Here is a 24,434-nt window from a genome sequence, read left to right as displayed (position 1 = left end):
CCTTAGCGCCTTGTTCTCCTTAGCGCCTTGTTCTCCTTAGCGCCTTGTTCTCTTGACCTCCTGGATTTCGACCTTTTGTCTGTGACCTCGACCTCGCCTTTGGATTCTCCTTGGTTTCTGTCTGCTCATTGCAGTAGCTCTGCACTTGGGTCCTTTCTCCATCAGCTTAACGGTCCTCTCACGAGGTAACCGTGACACCTGCACTTACCAATCCTATATACAAAAGAACAGGCGTTTAACTTGACACAATCCGCATCAACTTCACGTTGAGTCCAATATCGTAAATCACATCAAGCGCGTTCAATGTTTAGCGAAATACATGCTTGGGTACAATCAGGTCGCATTCTGTTGGACAGATATCCGCGGTTCTGCACAGATCTGCAGAATCCCAACGATCCCATTGGTGGAGCAGCACAGATCTGCACAGAACAGAACTGCGATTAGCTGTGCTACACAAACACGATGACCGAGTCAATACATGCATGATTATGATTAGACCATGAAACAGCTCCCTGACCTGCTGCCTTGCAAAATACTGTAATTTATGTACATTAGTCTTACGTTTAATTTTTGTTTCGTCACATTTTAGTCAACTAAAATTAGAAGGCTTTTTTTAGTTATCGTTTTCTTCTCAGTATTGCATCTCGTTATCATCATAGTCATCGTCACTGAAAATAGGTCATTGACGAATATTTTTTGTCATAGTTTTTGTTGACGAAATTAACACTTCCTCACCACATACACTGACTAGTGCCTCAAATAAGTTCAGTCTACCCTTATAGTAGTCACTAGATGAGGAAATTAGAAAGCAGGCAATTTATTCCCTTATCTTGAGGTCGCTCAGCTAAAACAGAGTTGACCGCAGTAATCTAATAGACTACCATATATATATATAAACAAAAACATGACAAACCTACTATTGTAGTATCTGTATTATGAGAATATCTCAGATTGTTGGTGTATACTAAGATAATATAATTTTCTGCTGACTTGAGTAAAGCAGTGTGGTGCACAACTCTGATACTGCAGGGTAATAGTCAGGCAGATTTGATTGATCTCTTTAAATTAATCAGCAGCTTGGGAGAAGGGTTGAACTGGTTTAACTGAGCAAATAATAAATTGGGTTATGTGCGGTTATGCTCAGATTTAACCGAAAAATGCTGCAGCCCTCTATGAATTCTGCACCCCTGAGCCGAAGTGACAGCATTGCCAATATCATCCGATTGAAGTACACTTGAGTCACCAAATGATGAAAGAGACGGACGGCTGCACAGGACAGCAGAAGCCCCTTTGGTCATTGAGGTGAGGAATGAGCTGCTGTGTACTAGCCTGTGTGTCTGTGTGTGTGATGTGTCCCATTTCTGTGCCAGGTGGGGCTGATCAGCGGAATCTGTCTGGTTGTGGGCTCGATGATCGGCTCGGGCATTTTCATCTCTCCCAAGGCAGTGCTGGACTACACTGGAGCTGTGGGGCCCTGCCTGTGTGTGTGGGCAGCCTGTGGGGTCATATCCACTCTCGGTAAGGCCAGGGGTGGTAACACTAGATTGAGGTGAAAAGTTTGACTGTCCGTAAAAATGTCCCATTACTACTACTTCCGTCATCGCTAAATTTCTGACTGCCATCAAACTTTCCTCATAGTTACAAACATTTTCATAGCATAGATAGGTCAATGTGCCTGACAATTAAAAGTGTTAACCAATCAACTCCACACTTAGTATAGCTAATGATAGCTAATGTTATCAAAAAATGTAGTCTGACAAGATTAACGAAAATCCTCAGAAAAATATTTGAAAGTGTTCCTTTCAATGGGCTTGGAAGAAGGACTCAGACTTTATGCAATGTATATGTTTGGACAAAGATAACTGTTAAAATGCATGCTGCATGTGGTGCAAAAAGTAATTTTCTATTGCTACTGACAATGTTAGGGATGTGAGGAGTCATGCTTGCAGCATGAAGCATTATGCAATTTCTAATGGTAGGACAGAGCAGTCAGGAATAGTTAATTTCCTTGAACAAAAGCCAATAGGGCAGCTCTGCACCATAGGGTGAGTATATATATTTTTTATTTTCCCAATTTTTAAGACCAAAATAGGGGTGTCAGTAAAAAATATGGCATGTCAGTAAGAATAGTCCAACTAAGTCAAGTCATGTCAGTAAAACCTCAAATTCATGGTTGGCCACCCTGGTTATGATAATAACCTATCTTTACCGTTCAAGTCAAAAGACCATTACCAAATGGGAAGGCTATACCAGAGCTGTCGCGAGTCCAGATACCTGAAGTAAGCCCAAGCCCATTATGGCAAGCCCAGCAGATCCTCACGGTGACTGAGATATTCATGGTGATTTGATCGACTGTGTTGACCTCAACCACTTGTAGGCATCTATGTAGGCTCGGCCGACTCCCGTGATCGCGAGAATACTGCCAAGATAGCGCGCTCCATGGACCTCTACTTGATCACCTCTGAGGTTCTGGGAGAGCTGCCTTTACCTCAGGATCTTGTGTCCTTATTGGAAGGTCTCCATGAGGAGGATGCTGGAACGGACCTCCTCTTACCAGCCATGCCTCCTAAACCACATGGGGCATTCAATTACTGCATCACATGCCAGGGAAAGCTCCCCTCGGACCACAGGCATGACTGCTGTGCATGTTGTCTGGCCATGGAGCATGCCTGTATAGCCATGTGCTGCAAGAGGGCAAGGACATCCCCATCCTCCTCCAGAATGAGAGGATGTGGGAGCAGGGGATCAGCTGAGTCCCCCGGGTGTCTAACACCGCCTTGAGCGCCCTCTTCCTCCTCCTCCAGCACTGAGCCCTCCCCCGTGAGGAGTTAGTATCTCCCTCCCCACGAACTGCACGTGAGCGGTCTCAGGAGAGACACCCACGCTCTCCTAGGAGGAGATCTCCACACAGGTGCTCCTGCTCTCACTCATGCTCCCCCAGATGCACTCCCCTGACAGCCACTCCACCCCGCCAGTCTGCACCGCCCAGGAGACAGGGAGCATCATCCTCCTGGAAGGACGAGGAGGCCAAATTTAAGGCAACATTACTTTGTCAGATGGGGGAGATGATGAAGACTATGTCCAATGTGGGCAGAGAGATGAGCACCACCCAGACCGGAGGCCCCACCTTTGCCTCCTCCACCACCACAATCGAGGAGAAAAAAGAGGAGACGTTGTCATTCACAGCATCGTGCTTTGACGTGTCAGACCCCCCAACGTTCACTGGGGACGTGAAGGAGATGGGCTTTTCACAGGGCTGGCAAAGTTCTGTGCCCTCATGAGAAGAGCAGCAGAGGTGGTGGAGGTCCCGTGGTCCACCCAGGAGGAGGTGCCACGCAACCGGCTTATGAGGGAAGCCAAATCCAAACTCTCAGAAGCCCTCCTCCTTTTCCAGGACTATGTGGACATTGTCCAATCCACATGGTCACACTTGGCCTCAGCACCTGCAACCTTCAGAAGTATTTACAAGTTGCAAAGACAGACACAGGACAGTACAGGTGATTTAGTCAAGGACTAGCCAGAATTCTGTTCCAGGTGGAACCAGGTGGAACCAGTTTGGTGTGTATTGGTGGCAGGTAGACAAAAGGTACTTAAAGCTGCAGTTTCTCGGTAGCAAAAAAAGGAGTTGACTAGGGAACAGAAGCCAAGAGACTGAAAAACTATAACATTTAGAAGCATGTGGCCACTACAGTGTCAAGTTTGCAGAATGATTGCCTTCCTGGATGAACTCTTTAATCTGTGAACGTTGTCAGCATGTTGAAGTCTTAGAGATCAAAGTACCTGATCTTGAGGCTCAGCTTGCTGATCAGCACTGTATTAGTGATATGGAAGAATTGGTCAACCGGCCTATGAGAGAGATAGTGTGCATGCCAAAACCTAGGGGCTGAGCCCTTAGAGCAGGAAACTGTAGAGAACTGCTGGGTTACAGTAGGTGATAACTGCAGAAAAGGCAGAGCACACACCATAGAAGAGACAACCCAAGAGCTAGAAATGCCCAACAGGTTCGAACTGCTGGACACCGAGTGATGGCTCAGAGGGTGATGGGAGGGCAGTTGAGCACCAGAGCACCACGGAGCCCACTCCCCCCAAGAACAAGGAGGTAGTAATAGTGGGAGACTCAATTCTTAGAGTCGTAGATCACACAGTGTGTTCTAGTGATAAGGAGACCCACATGGTATCTTGCCTGCCTGGTTCTCAGGTTGCAGATCTCCCTAAACTAGTAGACGGGCTACTGGCCAAAGCCGGGGGGGATCCACTGGTCATGGTCCACATTGGAACCAATGACATAGGAAAAGGTAGGGCAGAGTTTCTGCAAGACACATTTAAAGAGTTAGGAAGAAAACTAAAGAGCAGAACCTCCATGTTAGTTTTCTCTGAAATACTTCTGGGACCACGTGCCAGGTCAGGGAGACAGACATAGATTAGAAAGTTCAACATGTGGTTGAAATCCTAGGGAAGAGGGCTCTAGATTTATGGGACATTGGTCTTTCTTCTACGATAGATGTAGACCATCCAGTTTGTACAGGTCCCATCTAAACAGAAGGGGGGCTAATGCATTGTATGTGCAGAGTAATTGAGAATCTTTTAAACCAGGACCAGGGGAACAATGTGAGATGTTCTACTAAGGAAAGAAAACAAAGGTAACCTGGTAGTAGGCAAGTCCTGAAATGTTTGTACCTCAATGCCAGGAGTATAAGGAACAAGATGTTAGACCTAGAAGCCACAGTGCTTGCGGGTGACTATGATGTTGTAGGAGTGACAGAAACATGGCTTACAGAAAATGATGGGGATGAATACAAGTTGAAAGGATACACAGTATATAGCATTATATATCAGAAATGACATTGAGGTAGAAGAACTCAAATTAGATCCTGCTAACGAAACAGAATCATTGTGGGTTAAACTTTTGAATAAAAGATCTGGAGGATTAGTGGTTACAGACCACCCAATTCAGATGTTCAGAAAGAACTGCATATAACAAGGATGTGGCGGTTATAATGGTGGATTTCAATTTCCCAAACATAGACTGGGAAAGCCCAGTTGGGACTATAGAAGCAGAAATATAAATGTCTAATTCAATTTGTCAGGGAACCAACCAGAGAGAGAGCATGCATTGATTTGATATTTTCAAATGACCAAGATAGAGTCAGAGGGACACTAGTTAGAGAACCAATCACAAACTGTAAACTGTAAAATAGGTGGCTCAGCAGATACATCTCAGAAGCACAGCTTATTCAAAGGGACTTAGATAATATTCAGTTGTGGACTGACACCTGGCAGATGAAATTCAATGTGGACAAGTGCAAGGTATTACATGCAGGTAACAAAACTCTCCACTATAATTACACTGTGGGAGGAATAGAAGTAGATTAAATACCGCTTGAGAAAGACCTAGGAGTCTATGTGGACTCCTCACTTTCTCCATCCAAACAATGTGGGGAAGCAATAAAAAAGGCAGACAGAATGTTAGGGTATATTGTCAAAAGTGTAGAATTTAAAACAAGGGCAGTAATGTTCAGACTGTACAATGCACAAGTTAGACCTCATCTGGAATACTGTGTACAGTTCTGGGCTCCACACTTCAAGAAAGATATCGCTGCTCTAGAGGCAGTTCAAAGGAGAGCAACCAGACTTATCCCAGGTCTGAAGGGAATGTCCTACTGAGAGACTGAGGGAACTGAACCTTTTCACCCTGGAACAGAGGAGACTACATGGGGACTTGATTCAAGTCTTCAAATTCATGAATGGCATTGGAGCTCGTATCAGCCTACTTAACCAACCTGCTACGCGATGGGAGCAAGGCAATGGGGCGGTCCATCGTGTCCATCAGGCAGCCCAAAGACACCTGTGGCTGACTCAAGCAAAGCTCCAAGACAAGGAGAAGGCGGTCCTGTTGGATACCCCCATCACTCTAGGCCAGACATTTGGAGAGACAATGGACCTTGGTCAAGGCAAAGGAGACAGCATTGAAATATACAAACCTACAGACAAGGAGGCAACTGGGTAAGGCAACTGGCCTTACCCTCACCAGCCAGGCAGACATTGGTCCAGGCCACTAAAACCCCCCCAGAGGCCACAGCTGAGCAGCGCCCCACAGCAGACCGCTGAAGGCCCCAGCTGCAAGGGAGGACAGGCAATAGGCTCTCGGTCTGGAGACCTAAAGGCCGGTATGACGCCCAAAATTCCCCGGTGAAGCCACAGGAGTGTCCCTGAAAGGGCTTGGCCACCATCGACACCCCCACCACCCTCAAACAGATCTCTGCAATGCGGGAGAAACAAGCAATACGACTAGTGGGCTGAGAGGAAGTCCGAGCAGGGTTCTACTCGGGATATTTGCTAGTGCTAAAGAAAGATGGAGGCTTCCATTCTCAACCTGGGGGGCCTCAAAAGTGCAATACAGTCTAGAATTACAGATCAAAGCATAGTGTATAGATACTCAGTATCCTACATTCCATCCTGCCGGGCGACGTCACGTCAATCGACCTCAGGGATGCTTACTTTCACATGGAGAAAAGCTCCCTCAAACCAGCACAGATGACAGTGTTTTTGGGAATGCATCTGGACTCCATGTCCATGCTTGCTTATCTGTCAGAGGACAGAATCAGGGTGTTGTTGAGCTGCCTCACACTTTTCAGGCACGACTCAACTTTACAACTGGTCCATTTTGGCGCCCGCCTCAAGAATTCTACCCCTTGGACTCATGCGAATGCGTCCATTGCAATGCTGAGTAAATGCCAACAAGCTACAACCAGCAACACCCAGACATCACCGCCTAGCTGTGACTCCGAGATGTAGGAGGACACTGGCCTGGTGGCAAAACCATCACAACCTGAGACTGGGGTCCCCCATGGGCTGCCCTCACAGAAGGGAAGTCATCTCTACAGACGCCTCCAGCACAGGATGGGGTGCGGTCTGGAACAGAATTGGAGTATAGGGGATGTCTCTGGTCATCTGCCCACATTAATCCACAGGAGCTACAGGCAGTGTCATTAGCATAGAGTGACTTTCAGCACATCCTGTCGAACAAGCATGTTTTAGTTTGCACAGACAACACAACAGTGGTTGCGTACATCAACCACCAGGGAGACATGAGCTCACCTGGACTTAATTGTGGGGCGTGCAAACTTCTCCTGTGGGCCCAGGACAAACTCCAGTCAATGAGAGCAGTACACCTGCCAGGGGTCTCCAACACAGCGGCGGACATCCTCTCTTGTGGAGGGCCAGACAGCTCAGAATGGAGGCTACACCCCCAAGTTGTAGAGCAAATATGGGAGAAGCTGGGATGGGCCCCGAGTCAACCTCTTTGCCACACAAGTAACGACCCCAAAAGCTCACCCTTGGCTGCGGGAACTGCTGTATGCCTTCCCCTCACTGCCACTTCTTCCACTGACACTGGAGAGGATTCGCAAGTCCTTCTGATCGCCTCACAGTGGCCGAGACAGCTGTGGTTTGCAGCCCTGACGCAGATGCTCAGTGCAGAACCCTGGCAGCTCCTGCAATGCAAAGACTTGCTCAGCCAAGTGGACTGACTCCTGTGGCACCCCAACCCAGCATTGCTGCAGTTGTGGGTCTGGCCCCTGAAAGGCACCATCTAGATGCGATGGGACTGCCAGACAGAGTGGTGGAAATGTTACAATCAGCCAGAGACCCTACTACAAGGACTCAATAGGCCTACAAAAAAGTGGTCAGTTTTTCAGAGTTGGTGCCTGGCCAGGTTGGCTGAGAAAATAGTGATCATAGATCAGCACAGCACAATCCATCCATCCATCCATTGTCGAAACCGTTCATCCTGGTGAGGGTCGCGGGGAAGCCGGAGCCAATCAGCACAATTTAGAGCAATTTTATTAATTTGTTTATTTCGGCACGCACATAGCAGTCTGGTTAAAACAATTTAAAGGGCTGGACATTAGGGACCCCTGGTCTAGAGTTGTTTAGCAAAAATATACAACAAGACATTACATAATGCAGTAATACATGTACATTCAGTACACAATGCAGTAACTGCTAAAGAATAAGAGGAGTGCTCATAATAGAATGAGCTCAGGTGGCTTTATATCAAACAGGTCACTCATATTAATATTTAATATTCTTTGCTGAATTGCAAGAAGGAAACCATTGTTGATTTGCTTTGAAAGCCATGGTACCAAGTATAAGAAGAAACAGTGTCCCCTCTGTGAACTTTAGAGACTGATCAAAGGAAATAATGTGTGCTGCTAGGAGTATGAGAGTGTAGTCACACACCCCTATTAATTGGTCAGCTGACTGTGTATGTGTATGTGTGTGTGTGTTCTCAGGTGCACTGTGCTACGCTGAGCTGGGCACAATGATAACTAAGTCTGGTGGAGAGCACTCCTACTTAATGGCAGCCTTTGGGTCCATCCCGGCCTACCTGTACTCTTGGACTACCGTCATGGTCCTGAAACCTTCCAGCTTCGCCATCATCTCTCTCAGCTTCGCCAAGTATGCTGCCACCCCTTTCTACCCAGGATGCACCCCCCCTGACATGGCCACCAAGTGTCTGGCTGTTGCGGCCATCAGTGAGTAGAACATGTTGAGAAATGCATGTGTGAGTGAACTACCTAGACTCCTGTATTGTAAATGTTGTGGTTTCCCCTAATACTTATTCCCCTTATATTGTGGCTCTTCTGTCAGGCATCATGGGACAGAAATGGGCCGCCTTGGTACAAATTCCTTCATCTCACACACACTGACTAGTCAAGCTGTCCCTTTACTCTGCTCTTTCCTCTTCCCATTTCTCCTTACACTTTCCCCTACACTCTTTTTCCTGAGTTATGTATAAATAAGAGTTCCTTTTAAATCTCCCTCTGCCTGCAGAAATTCTCTTCAATTCTCTCTCATCAACAGATCCTGGTAGCTACCACATTCACGTTCTGCTCTCTTTCCCTCAGTGCTGATCTGCCTGTTGAATTGCCTCAGCGTCAAGCTGGTTACCTACGTACAGAACATCTTCACAGCCGCCAAGCTCCTGATCATCCTGGTCATTGTGGTGGCTGGGATGGTTCTTCTTGCTCAAGGTGGGCTAGTAGGGAAGCGTTCGCTGTGAAGAACACAGAGCCATTACAGCAAGAGGCTTCTACCATGTCTCCGCTCTCACTCGCACTCACCTGAGGAAGACATTCTGAGCATGGAGGTTATGAATAAAAAATCTTTCTGTGTATAAACACACACACATACACACACTTCTTGCTAGAAGCTCTTTGTGTGCTTCCTCAAAAACAGCCAAAAGCACTACAGCGCACATTCTGAATGGGGAAATTGACAGTACTTTTGTGAAGTATATTCTATACATCTCACTCATGTTACTATTCCAACATGCTTGAAATTCACAAGTATGATTGTACTTTATTGACCTGAAAGACATTTTAAGCTAGGGTATGCAATCCTGAGAAGCCAGCAGTAGCAGCTTGTTTTGAAAGATAGAGCCGCCCTCGCTTCAGAGGCGTCTCCAAAGCCACGCCCCCTCTATCACACATGCGCACACACACAGAGCCGAGTCTCAGCACCGGGACGAGAAACGTGTGGGTGGAATCGATCGCAACGCTTTCAGATTACCTCATGTCTCATTCACAGGTTAGACATTACAATAATAACGAACGTAAACAACTTATTTACGGTTATTATGTTTTTAAAAATAGTAGCTGCGGTTCGCCTTCCATTCTCATGCTCGCTCTGCACAGCGTCAAGGTTCCCACGCTAATGACGTGTGATTGTCTGCGCAAACAAGTTGCGCGGTGGTATGGAAATATAGATTGACTGACAGGAAGGACAACCTATCATTACATTTGGACCGAATGCAATGATTGGTCGAAACTTTTTTAGTCCTGTCTCTTCCACAGAAGATATATATATATATATATATATATATATATATATATTTACATTTAGACCATTTATTGATTGTTATCAGGATGTGAAGAAACTTTCAACCAGTATAACAAAAAATGTTTCTGGAAAAGATTGCACACCCTACCTTTAAACAAGATATCACTTCTATGTTTTTTTCAGGCAACACACAGAGTTTTTCAAACTCATTTGATGGTGCACAAACATCTTTTGGGGCAATTGGCTTGGCCTTTTACAATGGTCTTTGGGCATATGGTGGATGGTGAGTTAACTTTTTTCTTTTTCTTTTTCTAATTCTTAATATGAATTCTTAATAATTAAGTTAGTCGTGCTTTACACAGACGTGTCAGTTTGGAAACTTAATTAATTTTTAAATTAATTTTTCTCTGAAACTTGTAAAATAATGATACATTACAAACTACCTCTAGAAAAAGGTAGTTCCTAGCATCTTTGAGAATATCATTCAGGGAGCATTCTCATTTAATCTTAACTTAAAAGTCTTCCAGTTAACTTTCAAAGGCAGTACTTTATTACTGGAAAATCAAACCGCTCTGGTCGAGTTTTGTAAGCTTATTATCTCTAATTTTCCTCAGTACAATATCATGCAGTATGGTGTCATAGTTCTGTTTCTGTATTTCAGGAGTGCCCTCAACTCAATCACGGAGGAGCTACAGAACCCGCACAGGTGGGTTTCACATGACACATCAGAAAGTTTAGAAGAGAGCAACAACTTTAGGGACCAACCTTATCCAAATGTTGCAAACTCATTTGCTGATGCAAAAGTGTGTCTCAGACTGGTATTTTGGTTCTCAGGTTGTCGCTTGGTTGTTCAGAAAGTGCATTGCCTGTGACATCAGGGGCTTTGGCCTGGTCCCTGTTTAATCAATTCTTGCCTGATTTTTCATTCCTAATGGAAAACAACAGCTCCAAAAAGTCTGTGTGTAGCTGCAACTCCATTTCTGCAATAGATCCAACGATACAGAGTTGAGTTTGAATGTGTCTCGTACACAAATTAAGTCTGATTATAAGATCACTGTACAAGAGGGTGAAGATACCTCTCAGGAGCTATATAAGCAGGGATGGTAAAGAGAAAAGGACAGGGATTTAACATGCCTCCCTTCCCATCCTTTTCATTTCAAGACCTCAAATAGCTTCTTAGATAGTTGAATGAATGGAGACAGTGGCAGTTAAATAATGTAGTCAGCTGAATTAAGTATTTTGAGGAAAGCCATTGGAGGGCTCATGTTGCGGACCCAGGGTCAGATGTTATGATGCAGGAAACAAGTAGGACCAAATAGATAGTTCTCAAAAAAGAAACACATTTATTTCAGTTTCTTGACTTCAAAAATGAACAAATTAATAAACAGAATGATTACAACAAAGTATTACTTCCCAAAGAGAAAACAAAACTCCTGAGAGCAGAAAAACAGAGTACCTTGGTTAAATGGAAATAATGGCAGGGCTTTATACTGACAATCCCTTTGTGAGCATCCCAACCTCCCAACTGAGTCCATAACTGTTCTCTCACTCCACCTCTATACCCAAGTCCTAGAGCTCCTCCCCCAGAACAGACCATTAATAGAATAAATATATATAAAAGTATGAATACCAATACAATACATTGCACACAATCACAATGGAAGTTTATAAATATGTATAATATCTAAATACCATAAAGAAAGGCAAACCAACATTAATACAAAGAAAATAAAGCAAAACATTATTGCACAACCAGGACGGAGCCTTGGGGTATGTCTGTGAGGAGAGGTTGGGGGGTGGATGAGGAACCTCGCCATGTCACTTGGTCGGTCCAGTTGTTGAGGTAGGAGGAGAACCAGCTGAGAGCAGTCCCAGAGATCTCAAGGTCAGCGAGGCAGGAGAGGAGGATGGAGTGATTGATGGTGTCAGACGCCGCAGAGAGATCAAGGAGGATGAGGACTGAGGCTGCCCCAAGCACAGCTGAGGGAGTCAGTGACTGCCAAGAGAGCAGTGTCAGTGGAGTGAGCTGTGCGGAAGCCAGATTGCAGAGGATCAAGGAGTGAGTGATGGGAAAGAAATGCAGAAAGCTTATGGTGGACAGCATGCACAAGGGTCTTTGAGAGGAAGGGGAGTAGGGAGACAGGGCAGTAGTTGTGAGGAAAGGTAAGGTCATGGGTAGGTTTCTTGAGGAGTGGGATCACAGCAGCTTGTTCAAAAGCGGAGAGGAACAGCCAGAGAGGAGTGAGGATTGAGGAGCTAGGAGATGAAGGGGAGTAGATCAGAAGCAGTCGCTTGGATGAGGCAAGTGGGGAGAGGGTTCAGGGCACACATCTAACATTTAAAAGTTATTTTTTCCTAACTACAAAACACTGAATCATACTAAACCAGTAATGATTAGTTTGGTTTTGTTAGAGAGATGGGTTCACTCCATCACAGCGCAATACAAGCTGGAAAACAGATCGGGACTGTAAATAGTTTAATGAAATGAAAGGATGCTGATCTGATACAGCCAAATTGTTGCAATGGACAAATTGTTTTAATTTATCGTTACAGTTATTGTTTTATTAGTAAGTACTTTCGATTGGCCTAGGACTTTAAACTGGAGTTTTCGTTTTTATCTGGTATCAAATATCAGCAGAAAAATAATTAAATAAATAAATAAAATAATTGCTGAATGAAGTCCTATTATCTAGTGACCCCACACATACAACCTACAGCGGTCAAATCCTCTGAAAACAAGACCGGGTTGATGCACAAGTTACCAGAATACTTTACTAATACGAATTCAGATTAGCGTTGAGGTTGATCTGCATGAATTAACATTGAGGCTGTTTCGTTTTATACAGATATAGGTTTATTAAAAATGAAAATAGACAACATGTATTTGCAAAGATAGGATAGAGACAAGCAGGGTGGAAAATATTAAAAGTAAGAGTGAGAGGGATCTATCCAATACTCAAGTTTTGAGGCACAGAAGATGTAAAATAACAAACAAGTATTATATTTACGCTAGCCGTTCCTACAATTTAGATCCCATACACTAGGGTACATATACTAGGGTTTATGTAACTGTGATTTACCTAATTCTTGACTAGTGCATGAAATATACTAGCTGTGTGGTTTACTGAGATTCAGTAATGCAGATGTTAGATAGCGGGGAGGGCTTGCAGACTGCTTCGACTTGAGGATGGTTGCAAAGCTTTCAGGTTTTTGGTTGTGAAGTTCTGGTTCTGGTTCCGTTCAGTCTTCCTGGATTTCGTTTCCTTGGTTTCTTCTCCCAGGTTGTTACACTCCACTCCAAATTGTACCACTCCCAATTGTGCAACTCCTAATTGTGCCACTCCGAATTGCTAGTTTTAACTTTTGGTTTTTATACATTTGAGACAAAGAGATTCTAATCTCTTTCCTTCCAAACTTCTGAATGGTCAGGTTTGGGGTAATAAATTAGAAATTCGAATCGAAGCAGTCTTTGCCTTTCCCCTCCCTTGTTTCCTACAGAATGTGTATTGGGGCTGTGATGGCTTTGAGGAATATGAAAATGGTTCAAATATTGCCTAGAGTTTCTAACTCTCTATATTGTCAAGTTTTAGTTCTATCAATTACATTTTCAAGTCCCTCAAAGCATGAACTTACAGTTGATACCAAACAACCCAGGTGTTCTTTTTCGGTAATGTTAAATTTGAGTTTTCTTGGAATTCCCCCTGCTGTGATGCCCATGTCAGTGGAGGATCAATTAGGATGTGTGAATAATTCTCTTACCAAATGCTAATGTTGCATTGTATGTGAAATATAAATGGTCCAATGATTGTTTTAGCTAATAGTCTTTCTTTTAAGACCAAACATGGCTTGAGCATGTTTTGGTTCTGAGGTAGAATTACTTAAGTGTCATTAACTTTGTTTTAAGTCACCTTTTATTGTTTGTTAACAAACTGAGGAAGAAGCTGGGTAACACTTACATGTACATGTAGTTTGTATTTGGGTTTGTTGCCCTGGTCTATGGAATATATAAAATACCTTGAATGTCAGTGTTTCACAAAAGAAATCTTCAATTGGAATGTGATGCTGGTCTCTGTGGAGATGGGGCATGGCAGCTCATATGTCAGTTGGTGTGGGGGGGTTTCCAGCATGGGCGTGTTATCTGTCATACTTTGGTGAGCACAGGCATGTTGTAAAACACAGAACATTTTTCACATTATATGTGAAAAATTACATTGAGGCAGAAGAACTCAAATTAGATCCCAGTAACGGAACAGAATCTTTGTGGGTCAAACTTTTGAACAAGAGATCCGGAGGAATAGTGGTAGGAGTGTGTTACAGACAACCCAACTCAGACATTTAGCAAGATGTTGCACTGTACAGTGTAATCAGGACTGCATGTAGCAAGGATGTGGCTGTTATAATGGGGGATTTCAATTTCCCCAACATATACTGGGAAAGCCCAGTTGGAACTACAGAAGCAGAAATATAAATTTCTAATTCAGTTTGTCAGGGAACCAACCAAAGAGAGAGCATGCATTGATATGATGTTTTCAAATGACCAAGATAAGAGTCAGAGGGACACTAGTTAGAGGACCAATGGCAAACTGTAATCACAATATGGTTAGCTTTGAGGCATTCTTTCAAAAAACAAGGACTAAATCTAAAACAATGGTCTACAATTTTAGAAAAGCAAACCTTGAAGGTATGAGGCGGCACTTAGAAGAGGTAGACTGGAGCACACTGGATACAGATTCAGTTGAAAATGGATGGTTATATTTTAAGAATATACTACTTGAGGCTCAGGAGAAATTTGTACCAAAACGTAGCAAATTTAGGACCAAAAAACATTGGCCAAAATGGTTTAATAGAAGTATGCAAAAAAATATCAAGAGAAAGAAAATGTTGTATAGCACATAAAAAAGGGATGGAGACGAAATAAAATACAAAGAATATGTTGAGCTGCAAAGAGATCTTAAGAAATGGATCAGGAAAGCAAAGAGGGAAATAGAAACATAGCTCTTGGATCTATAACTAATGCAAATAGCTTTTTGAATACTACAACAGCAAGCGGTCAATAAAGGAGGAAGTGAAACAGATAAAGGGCAAAAATTGAAGTATCTTGGAAAATGAACAAGATGTGGCACATGTTCTAAATGAGTATTTCACAGAGGTTTTTTGCAAAAGAATAAACAGAGAACATGCCACAGGTTAAGAATCAGTCCAGTCAAATCCTAAGAGAGATCAGGATAAATGAGGAGGAGGTACTAAAGGGATTCGCAGAATTAAAAACAAACAAATCACCTGGGCCAGATGGGATATTTCTAACAGTACTTAAAGAAATGAGGGAAATTATTTATAGGCCGCTAACTTAAATATTCCAAATGACACTTAGAACAGGGGATGTGCCAACTGACTGGAAGACAGCAAATATCATACCAATCCAGGGGGAAAAACTGAGCCAGGAAATTACAGAGCAATCCATCTCACCTGCATCACCTGTAAAATGTTGGAGACAAATATTAGACAGAAAATAGAGGAGCATCTTAATGAAAACCATATTCTTGGAGATTGTCAACGTTTAGACGAAGCAGATCATGTCTTACTAATTTATTAGATTTTTTTGAACACGCAACTGCAGCTGTAGATCATGTGAAATCATATGATATGATATACTTACAGTGAGGGAAAAAAGTATTTGATCCCCTGCTGATTTTGTATGTTTGCCCACTGACAAATAAATTATCAGTCTATAATTTTAATGGTAGGTGTATTTTAACAGTGAGATACAGAATAACAACAAAAAAAATCCAGAAAAACGCATTTAAAAAAAGTTATACATTGATTTGCATGTTAATGAGTGAAATAAGTATTTGACCCCTTCGACTTAGTACTTGGTGGCAAAACCCTTGTTGGCAATCACAGAGGTCAGACGTGTATTGTAGTTGGCCACCAGATTTGCACACATCTCAGGAGGGATTTTGTCCCACTCCTCTTTGCAGATCCTCTCCAAGTCATTAAGGTTTCGAGGCTGACGTTTGGCAACTCGAACCTTCAGCTCCCTCCACAAATTTTCTATGGGATTAAGGTCTGGAGACTGGCTAGGCCACTCCAGGACCTTAATGTGCTTCTTCTTGAGCCACTCCTTTGTTGCCTTGGCTGTGTGTTTTGGGTCATTGTCATGCTGGAATACCATTTTCAATGCCCTGGCTGAGGGAAGGAGGTTCTCACCCAAGATTTGACGGTACATGGCCCCGTCCATCGTCCCTTTGATGCGGTGCAGTTGTCCTGTCACCTTAGCAGAAAAACACCCCCAAAGCATAATGTTTCCACCTCCATGTTTGACGGTGGGGGATGCGGTTCTTGGGGTCATTTCTCCTCCTCCAAACACGGCGAGTTGAGTTGATGCCAAAGAGCTCGATTTTGGTCTCATCTGACCACAACACTTTCACCCAGTTCTCCTCTGAATCATTCAGATGTTCATTGGCAAACTTCAGACGGGCCTGTACATGTGCTTTCTTGAGCAGGGGGAACTTGCGGGCGCTGCAGGATTTCAGTCCTTCATGGCGTAGTGTGTAACCAATTGTTTTCTTGGTGACTATGGTCCCAGCTGCCTTGAGATCATTAACAAGATCCTCCCGTGTAGTTCTGGGCTGATTCCTCACTGTTCTCATGATCATTGAAACTCCACGAGGTGAGATCTTGCATGGAACCCCAGACCGAGGGAGACTGACAGTTATTTTGTGTTTCTTCCATTTGCGAATAATCGCACCAGCTGTTGTCACCTTCTCACCAAGCTGCTTGGCGATGGTCTTGTAGGTGGAGAGTTTGGAATCTGATTGATTGATTGCTTCTGTGGACAGGTGTCTTTTATACAGGTAACGAGCTGAGATTAGGAGCACTCCCTTTAAGAGAGTGCTCTTAATCTCAGCTCGTTACCTGTATAAAAGACACCTGGGAGCCAGAAATCTTGCTGATTGTTAGGGGATCAAATACTTATTTCCCTCATTAACATGCAAATCAATTTATAACTTTTTTGAAATGAGTTTATCTGGATTTCTTTGTTGTTATTCTGTCTCTCACTGTTAAAATACACCTACCATTAAAATTATAGACTGATCATTTCTTTGTTAGTGGGCAAACGTACAAAATCAGCAGGGGATCAAATACTTTTTTCCCTCACTGTAGATTTTCAAAAAGCTTTTGATAAGGTTCCACACCAAAGACTAATTCTCAAATTGGAAGCTGTAGGCATTCAGGGTAATGTAAGTAGATGGAATATGAACTGGTTGATGTCTAGGAAACAGAGGGTGTCGATTAGAGGAGTTGCTTCTAACTGGAGTGAGGTTGTTAGTGGAGTTGAGTGGTCCTGGACTCTGGGATAGTTAGAAAACTTGTCAAATTTGCAGTTGATACTAAAATAGGTGGATCAGCAGATACAATCTCGGCAGCACAGGCTATTCAAAGGGACTTAGATAATATTCAGTTGTGGGCCGACACCTGGCAGATGAAATTCAATGTGGACAAGTGCAAGGTAATACATGATGGGTCGAATGGCCTCCTCTTTCTTTTGACAACATGTATCTCATGTTCCTTCTTATGTTCTAACTTCAAAGCTGTCTCCTTAAGTCCTTTAACACAAGCCTACATTTCTCAGCTATGAAGGTATATGCATTTCTGTATATATTTGCCATAATAAGGTCATATGATTTACAGGACAAAATGTGATCTCCGGAGTTTTCTCTTGACAGGAGAACATTTGTATCACTTGGTTTCAGAGTGAAAGGAACCTTTTCTTTGTATTTTCAATCTATACACCAGTGTTGTACAACTTTGCTATTCAAGTTTAATTACCTCTTCTTGTAGAAACCTCCCTCTGGCCACTTTCATCGGGATTCCCTTGGTGACAGTGTGTTTCATCCTGGTTAATATTGCCTACTTCACTGTGATGACCCCCACTGAACTCCTGCAGTCTGAGGCAGTCGCTGTGGTAAGGAATGAGGGCATTGGTGTGTCAAAGTATCTGTACCCAAGAGGTCTTTCACCCTTAGGCTTTGCACTTGACTATAGAAACAACATTAATATTCCCCCCATGCCTGTGGTATTACATTTTCCTGCCTAGATTGTTTAAATAGTGAGAAATAATGATATTAAAAGCTGCTATATGAAATCAGCTTCATTGTATAAAGCATCCAAATACAATTGTAAGCATTGCCAAGCACTCACTCACTACTTTTTAAATATATTTATATATATTATGAGTAACAGATTAGCAGTGACATTGGACTAGCCAAGGTATATTGAGGTGTGTAGGCATGTAAAACCAGCCCTAGATCATTCAGTACAAGTACAACATTAAATCAGAATGGATTTAATCAGGAGTTTTTGTCACCGATCATCAAAGAAAATGACCATAATGTCAAAGTGAAAAATATAATCTGCAAATTGTTCTAAATTAATTACAAATACTAAACAGAATATAATTGAATGCATAAATAATCACCCCCTTTGCTATGACACACCTGATTGAGTTGTGGTGATACCAATTGTCTTTAGAAGTCACGTAATTAGTTGAATGGAGTCCACCTCTGTGCAATTAAGGTATGTCTTTGGCAGGACCCACAGTTGGTTAATACAATTCCTAACAAAAACTACATCATGAAGATGAAGGAACATTCAAACCAAATCTGGAAGAAGGTTCTTTAATAGCACCAATTAGGGGTAGGATACAAGACCATTTCCAAGGCATTGAATATCCCCTGGAGCACAGTAAAGTGCATTATTAAGAAATGGAGAGAATATGGCACAACTGTGAATCTTCCTAGATCAGGCAGAGTATCTGGGCGAGAAGGGCACTAGTCAGGGAGGCCACCAAGAGGCCTATGTCAACTCTAAAGGAGTTACATTCTTCCATGGCTCAGCTGGGAGACACTGTGCAGACTGCAACAAAAGTGGCCTTTATGGGAGAGTGGCATAAAGACAGCCATTGTTGATAAAATCTCACATCAAATCTTGTCTAGAGTTTGCCAGAAGGTATGTGGGAGACTCTGAGACCAAGTGGAGTAAGATTCTATGGTCTGACGATGGCCTCAATGCTAAGCACTGCATTTGGCACAAGCCTAACACCGCACATTATCCTTAGAACACCATCCCTACAGTGAAGCATGGTGGTGGCAGCATCATGCTATGGGGATGCTTCTCTACATCAGAGCCTGGAAACCTTGTAAAGATTGAGGGCAAAATGGAAGCAGAAAAGTACAGAGAAATCCTGAAAGAAAACCTGCTGAAGTCTGCAAGAGACCTGGGAATCTTCCAGCAGGACAATGACCCCAAACATACAGTCAAAGACACACTGGAGTGGCTTAAAAACAAAAAGGTCAATGTCCTGGAGTGGCCCAGTCAAAGCCTGGACCTCAATCCAATTGCGAATATGTGTTAAGAGTTGAAAATTGCTGTTCACCAAAGGTCCCCACCCAACTTGGCGGAGCTTGAGCATTTTTGTAAAGAAGAATGGGCAAAAATTGCTGTGTCCACATGTGCAAAGCTGGTAGAGACTTACTCACATAGACTCATGGCTGTAATTGCTGCCAAAGGTGCCTCTACCAAATATTGACTGAAGGGGTGATTATTCATTTATTTTCTGTTTTTGTATTTAGAACAATTTGCAGATTATATTTTTCATTTTGACATTATGGACATGTTCTGGGTTAGCCTATCTAAATGAAAACATTTGATTTGTATACTGCCCATTACTTAAATAAAAGTTGTTATTACAAAGTTCAAAACCATCACCGTCGTATCAGCAGGCACTGGACCAGATTAAATAAAATAAAAAAAAATAAAAAAAATTAGACACTGTAATCGCCACAAAGTGGTCAGGAACTCTGATGTCCTGCCTTCAGTGGGAAAGTCGTTCCACCACAGGGGCCAGGGATGAAAAGGAGTGGCTCTGGAGGAAGGGGAGTGGAGAAGAGGCAGAGTTAATATTCTGGCGCAGGAAGACCACAGCGGTCTGTAGGGGATGTACAGAGAGATGAGGGTCTGAAGGTAGCTCAGTGAAGTCTAGTTGAGACAATGGTAGGTGAGGGTCAATGTCTTGAACTGGATGTGAGCCAAGATCGGGAGCCAGTGGAGGAATTGGAGCAGTGGAGTAGCGTGTGTATATCGGGGCAGAGAGAATACCAGATGAGCCGCAGAGTTCTGCATGAACTGGAGTGGGCGGGTAGTAGTTGTAGGCTGTGTAGGAGAGTGCAGGATCGAGAGTGACTCCTCGGTTATTAGCTGAAGAAGAGAGGGAAAGTGTTGTAGAAGGGGACTGAGGAGGAAGGGAGAAAAAAGAGGAGGTCAGATTTGGAGAGGTATAGCTTGAGGTGGTGTGAGTGCATCCAGGTGGAAAAAGCAGACAAACAGAAAGGGATGCAAGAGGAGATGAGGGGGTCAGAAGAGGGAAAAGACAGGAAGATCTGGGAGTCATCTGCATAGAAATGGTAGGAGAAACCATGGGATGCGATGAGGGGCCCAAAGAGCGTGTGTAGAGAGAGAACAGGAAGGGGCCCAGGACAGAGCCTTGGGGTATGCCTGTGAGGAGAGGTTGCGGTGTGGATCCCTGTCACTTAGTAGGTCCAGTCATTGAGGTAGGAGGAGAACCAGACGAGAGCAGTTCCAGAGATTCCAAGGTCAGTGAAGCAGGAGAGGAGGATGGAGTGAACAATGGTGTCAAACACTGCAGAGAGATCAAGGATGACTAGAACTGAGGAGAGGAAGGTTGCCAGAGCACAGCTCAGTGAGTCAGTGACTACTATGAGAGCAGTCTCAGTGGAGTGAGCTGTGTGGAAGCCGGATTGCAGAGGATCAAGGAGTGAGTGATGGGAACGAAATGCAGAGAGCTGACGATGAACAGCTCACTCAAGGGTCTTTAAGAGGAAGGGGAGTAGGGAGGGGTCGTTGTTCTGAGGAGAGGTAGGGTCACGGGTAGGGTAGGAGTTTGTTTGAAAGTAGAGTGGAAACAGCCAGAGAAGAGTGAGGAGTTGAGGAGATGAAGGGGAGTAAATCAGGAGCAGTTGAGTGGGGAAAGGGTCCGGGGCACACATTGTGGGTTTGTAACCTAGGAGGAGAGAGGAAAGTCAGAAAGAGGTGAGAATGATGAAAAGGAAGATCGATTAGTAGGAGTTTTAGGTGGGATGGGAGAGGAGAGGGGACTGTGTATATTTTTGTGTATTGATGTAAATATGATACCATTGTTTTACCTGTGTCCCTTTCTCATTTCTTATTGCCCAGACATTTGGAGACAGGGTCTTCTATCCTGTGTCATGGATAGTTCCTCTGTTTGTGGTGTTTTCAACTTTTGGATCTGTCAATGGGAGCTGCTTCACTGCCGGAAGGTAGCAATCTCAGAGATCACCATTTTCTCAATCGTATTTCACCTGGAAGTGTTTGTGTCACAATCAGGGACAGTGTATATAGGATGCTATAATGATTACAGGTGGCACCATCTACTCAGACTCCATTGCACCACATGTCATTTCAGCTCAGGAAATCATATCCCACTGTGACATTCTGAACTGGAAGTAAATTGATTACATTAGATTTGCTATAGCATAGATATTGATACTGTTGAGGGAGGCTTTGGAGGTGTACTAGAAAAACAAGAGGTTCTGCAATAAAAATTGCACCCCATTGGAATAGTACAAGGCTATTGAGACGAATTCAATAATCATGTATTTGTCTCAATGTCAACAACTTGTAGCAAACAGACTTCTGTTAAGTTTATCCTCAACTTTTATTACCTAATAGGTGTACATGCCTATGTACAGACAGACAAAAGAAAACTGGTCAAAATATTGTGTCCAATCTTATGCACTCATGGTATACTTTATACTGATTCTCACATAGTTTACTGCATGATGCTTTTGGTTTGTATCATTGACATTGGCGGCGGCAGAGTATTTTTTTTGGCTAAACTACGGTGGGGCTAATCCATACAGTGGTGGGGCTCAAATCAACGTCTGAATTTCAGTGTGAATACATACACAATAGAATAGCACCCTTCCCAGTAGCTAGAAATACCACACATTAGGCTGCTATGGGTTAGATGATTGCACTGACTCCTTTTATCACACGTAAAATTACATCGTGAGCAAAAGATGTGGACGGTCACTACTACTGAGTTTAGGCAATACTATTCATGCTATTTCAACTCGTTCACCTTGTCTGGCAAACCTGTCCGCTACAAACCCAACACATTGTACATCACGTATCACACTCCTCACACACACAGAGAAAGTAAGAGATAGAGAGACACAGAGACACAGAGAGAGAGAGAGCTACAGTAGTTAACGGAGCACAACAGGTGGCTGCCGAGGGCACACAAAACGCAACGAATTCAGCACAGTTTCTAAATCGACCCTATTATTTAAAATATATTCAAACTCACCATTTACGTTTTCAAAGGAGCACAATCCGCCGGTTGTTGTGGTTGGATCGATCCATAATAATGTTAGGAATGTTACAATTTCCCAAATTACTTAGCTAGCTAGCTAACATTAACTTATTTGGCTCAGATCAGTGTAATGTGTGATGCACTGCATGCTAATGCCCGCCAATTTCATGCAGCAATGACGCAGTGATGCAAATGGAACTGGCTGGCGCTTATTCTGCTTGGTGATATTCTTGGTTGTTCCATGGTGGGGCTAAGGTGGGTCTAACACAATTCTTGGTAGGGCTGTAGCCCAACCAAGCCATACCCCACCACCGCTCCTGATCATTGACAGCTGCCATCTTGTTTCTCAGAATGAGTTATGTGGCAGGCCGAGAAGGTCACATGTTGAAGATCCTTTCCTACATCAGCCTCAGGCACTACACTCCAGCTCCAGCCCTGATATTTAATGTAAGACCTTGATATGTTATGTCCTGGTTGTCTATTTGATATTGATCTGTTATTGATCTGTTATGTGTTCCATTAGATTTAGTTCACCACACTAAAGCTTGTGTTCATATACAATATGCCTGCTGCTGGTTGATCTTTTTTGTGTGTATGCATTTAGGGATTCCTGAGCATCATCTACATAATCCCCTCGGACATCGAGAGTCTAATCAACTATTTCAGCTTCACTATTTGGGTTTTTTATGGCTTGACAGCCTTATCTCTAATCGTCATGAGGTTCACAAAGAAAGATATGGAGAGGCCGGTGAAGGTAAAGATTAAACGAGCAATACTGAAAATGACAAGTAGGTGCTGCCATAGCTTGTGTGTGTATAGATGTAGACCAAGTGGACTTTTCTGAAGTCAATGGTGGCATGCCTGTATGAAAACAAGCCTTTGAAGTGACTCCTCTTCGTTTGTCTCCTGCCACTCTCAGGTACCGATCTTCATTGCTGCAGCAGTGATTTTGGTGTCGGCCTACTTGGTGTTGGCTCCCATCATTGACAGGCCTGAGTGGGGTTATCTCTACTGCATTCTCTTTATTCTGAGTGGACTGATTCTGTACTTCTTGTTTGTGCAACATAAATTCAGCTGGACTCGAAAGATCATGAGTGAGTGTGGGACAATCCAGTCCAGTCTGAACCAAATCAATTTAAAATGCTTCATTATATAGTTATATTTGTACAAAATTCATAACTAAGATGATTGTTGTGGCTCAGACATATATATTGATACCATTCCCCGAAATGTTATATAAATCAGATACTTCATGAACACATATTCAGCCTCTTTATAAATGTAGGGAAGCTGACAGTGCTAACAGTGGTGCCTTGGTTTTGCTGACTGTTTGCTGTGTTTTGCTTTTGACAGGACCTCTCACAATGCACCTCCAGCTACTCTTGGAGGTGGTTCCACCAGAAAATATTGAGTAACGCATTAAAGAGATGTTGGAGAGGTTGTATGAACAGCATTGTAACCGGAACGCTAGATCTTCTAAGGGAAAACAAAGCATGGAAATTGTTAAAGAAATAATAAAAAAAATACACCTGCTGCTGAAACTGGTATTGACCTGATCTTATGAGTAATGCAATCTCAAGCCTTTTAATTCAGATCCTTTTGATAAACCCCAAGCTCCAGTGTGATTGCACTACAGAGGAATCCAGTGGAGGACACTTTATTTTTTTGCAGTTTACCATTTCATTTAGCACAGTCCTCTGGCCTGTTGCCTATGAATATAGGTTAGTCTCTGTCTCAACATAAGCAAACACATATTTGTACCATAAGTAATGCAAAAGGCTACTCATGAAACACAAAATGTCCTCCCAAGATTTTCCAGAATGTTTTCTTCAAGAAACCTGGCGCACCCCGTCATGACTGATCCCAAGCACACATTCAAGTCTACGACCAAATGGTTAAGGCAGCACAACATCAACAATCTTGCTTGACCATCAGTCTACAGACATCTACAGACCTCAATCCTGAAGACAGATTGTGGAATGACCTGAATATAGCAGTCCATAAGTGATAAGTGCCAGCCACACAACCTGGAGTAGCAGAGGTGATTCTTCACAGAACCGTGGTTTAAAATCCCCCTGAAAATGTAAAGAGTCTATTAAAAGGCTACACCTTCTTCAGGAAAAATGTTGTCTGCAGTGAATACATCTAAACATTTTGTATTAAACGTTTGTTTTTA

At 43.2% G+C, this 24,434-nt stretch overlaps 1 protein-coding gene across 1 annotated transcript in view; it reads left to right on the top strand.

The window, feature by feature from the left end:
- LOC136759171 (b(0,+)-type amino acid transporter 1) overlaps nt 1-23,799 on the top strand; it is a 30,750-nt gene extending 6,951 nt beyond the window's left edge. Inside the window, exons 3-13 of the mRNA XM_066714049.1 lie at nt 1,371-1,518; nt 8,295-8,537; nt 8,910-9,035; nt 10,027-10,126; nt 10,505-10,549; nt 17,686-17,809; nt 21,097-21,200; nt 22,609-22,705; nt 22,863-23,012; nt 23,178-23,352; nt 23,612-23,799. Coding sequence (XP_066570146.1) covers nt 1,371-1,518; nt 8,295-8,537; nt 8,910-9,035; nt 10,027-10,126; nt 10,505-10,549; nt 17,686-17,809; nt 21,097-21,200; nt 22,609-22,705; nt 22,863-23,012; nt 23,178-23,352; nt 23,612-23,673 — 1,374 coding nt within the window. The 3' untranslated portion in view covers nt 23,674-23,799. The remainder of the gene's footprint in view (nt 1-1,370; nt 1,519-8,294; nt 8,538-8,909; nt 9,036-10,026; nt 10,127-10,504; nt 10,550-17,685; nt 17,810-21,096; nt 21,201-22,608; nt 22,706-22,862; nt 23,013-23,177; nt 23,353-23,611) is intronic.
- Nucleotides 23,800-24,434: the final 635 nt, after the last annotated feature.

This window comes from Amia ocellicauda, chromosome 9, assembly GCF_036373705.1.
Source record: "Amia ocellicauda isolate fAmiCal2 chromosome 9, fAmiCal2.hap1, whole genome shotgun sequence".
Taxonomy (NCBI): Eukaryota; Metazoa; Chordata; class Actinopteri; order Amiiformes; family Amiidae; genus Amia; species Amia ocellicauda.
Note: the sequence above shows the minus strand (reverse complement) of the source record. Positions and strands in the feature narration are given on the sequence as shown.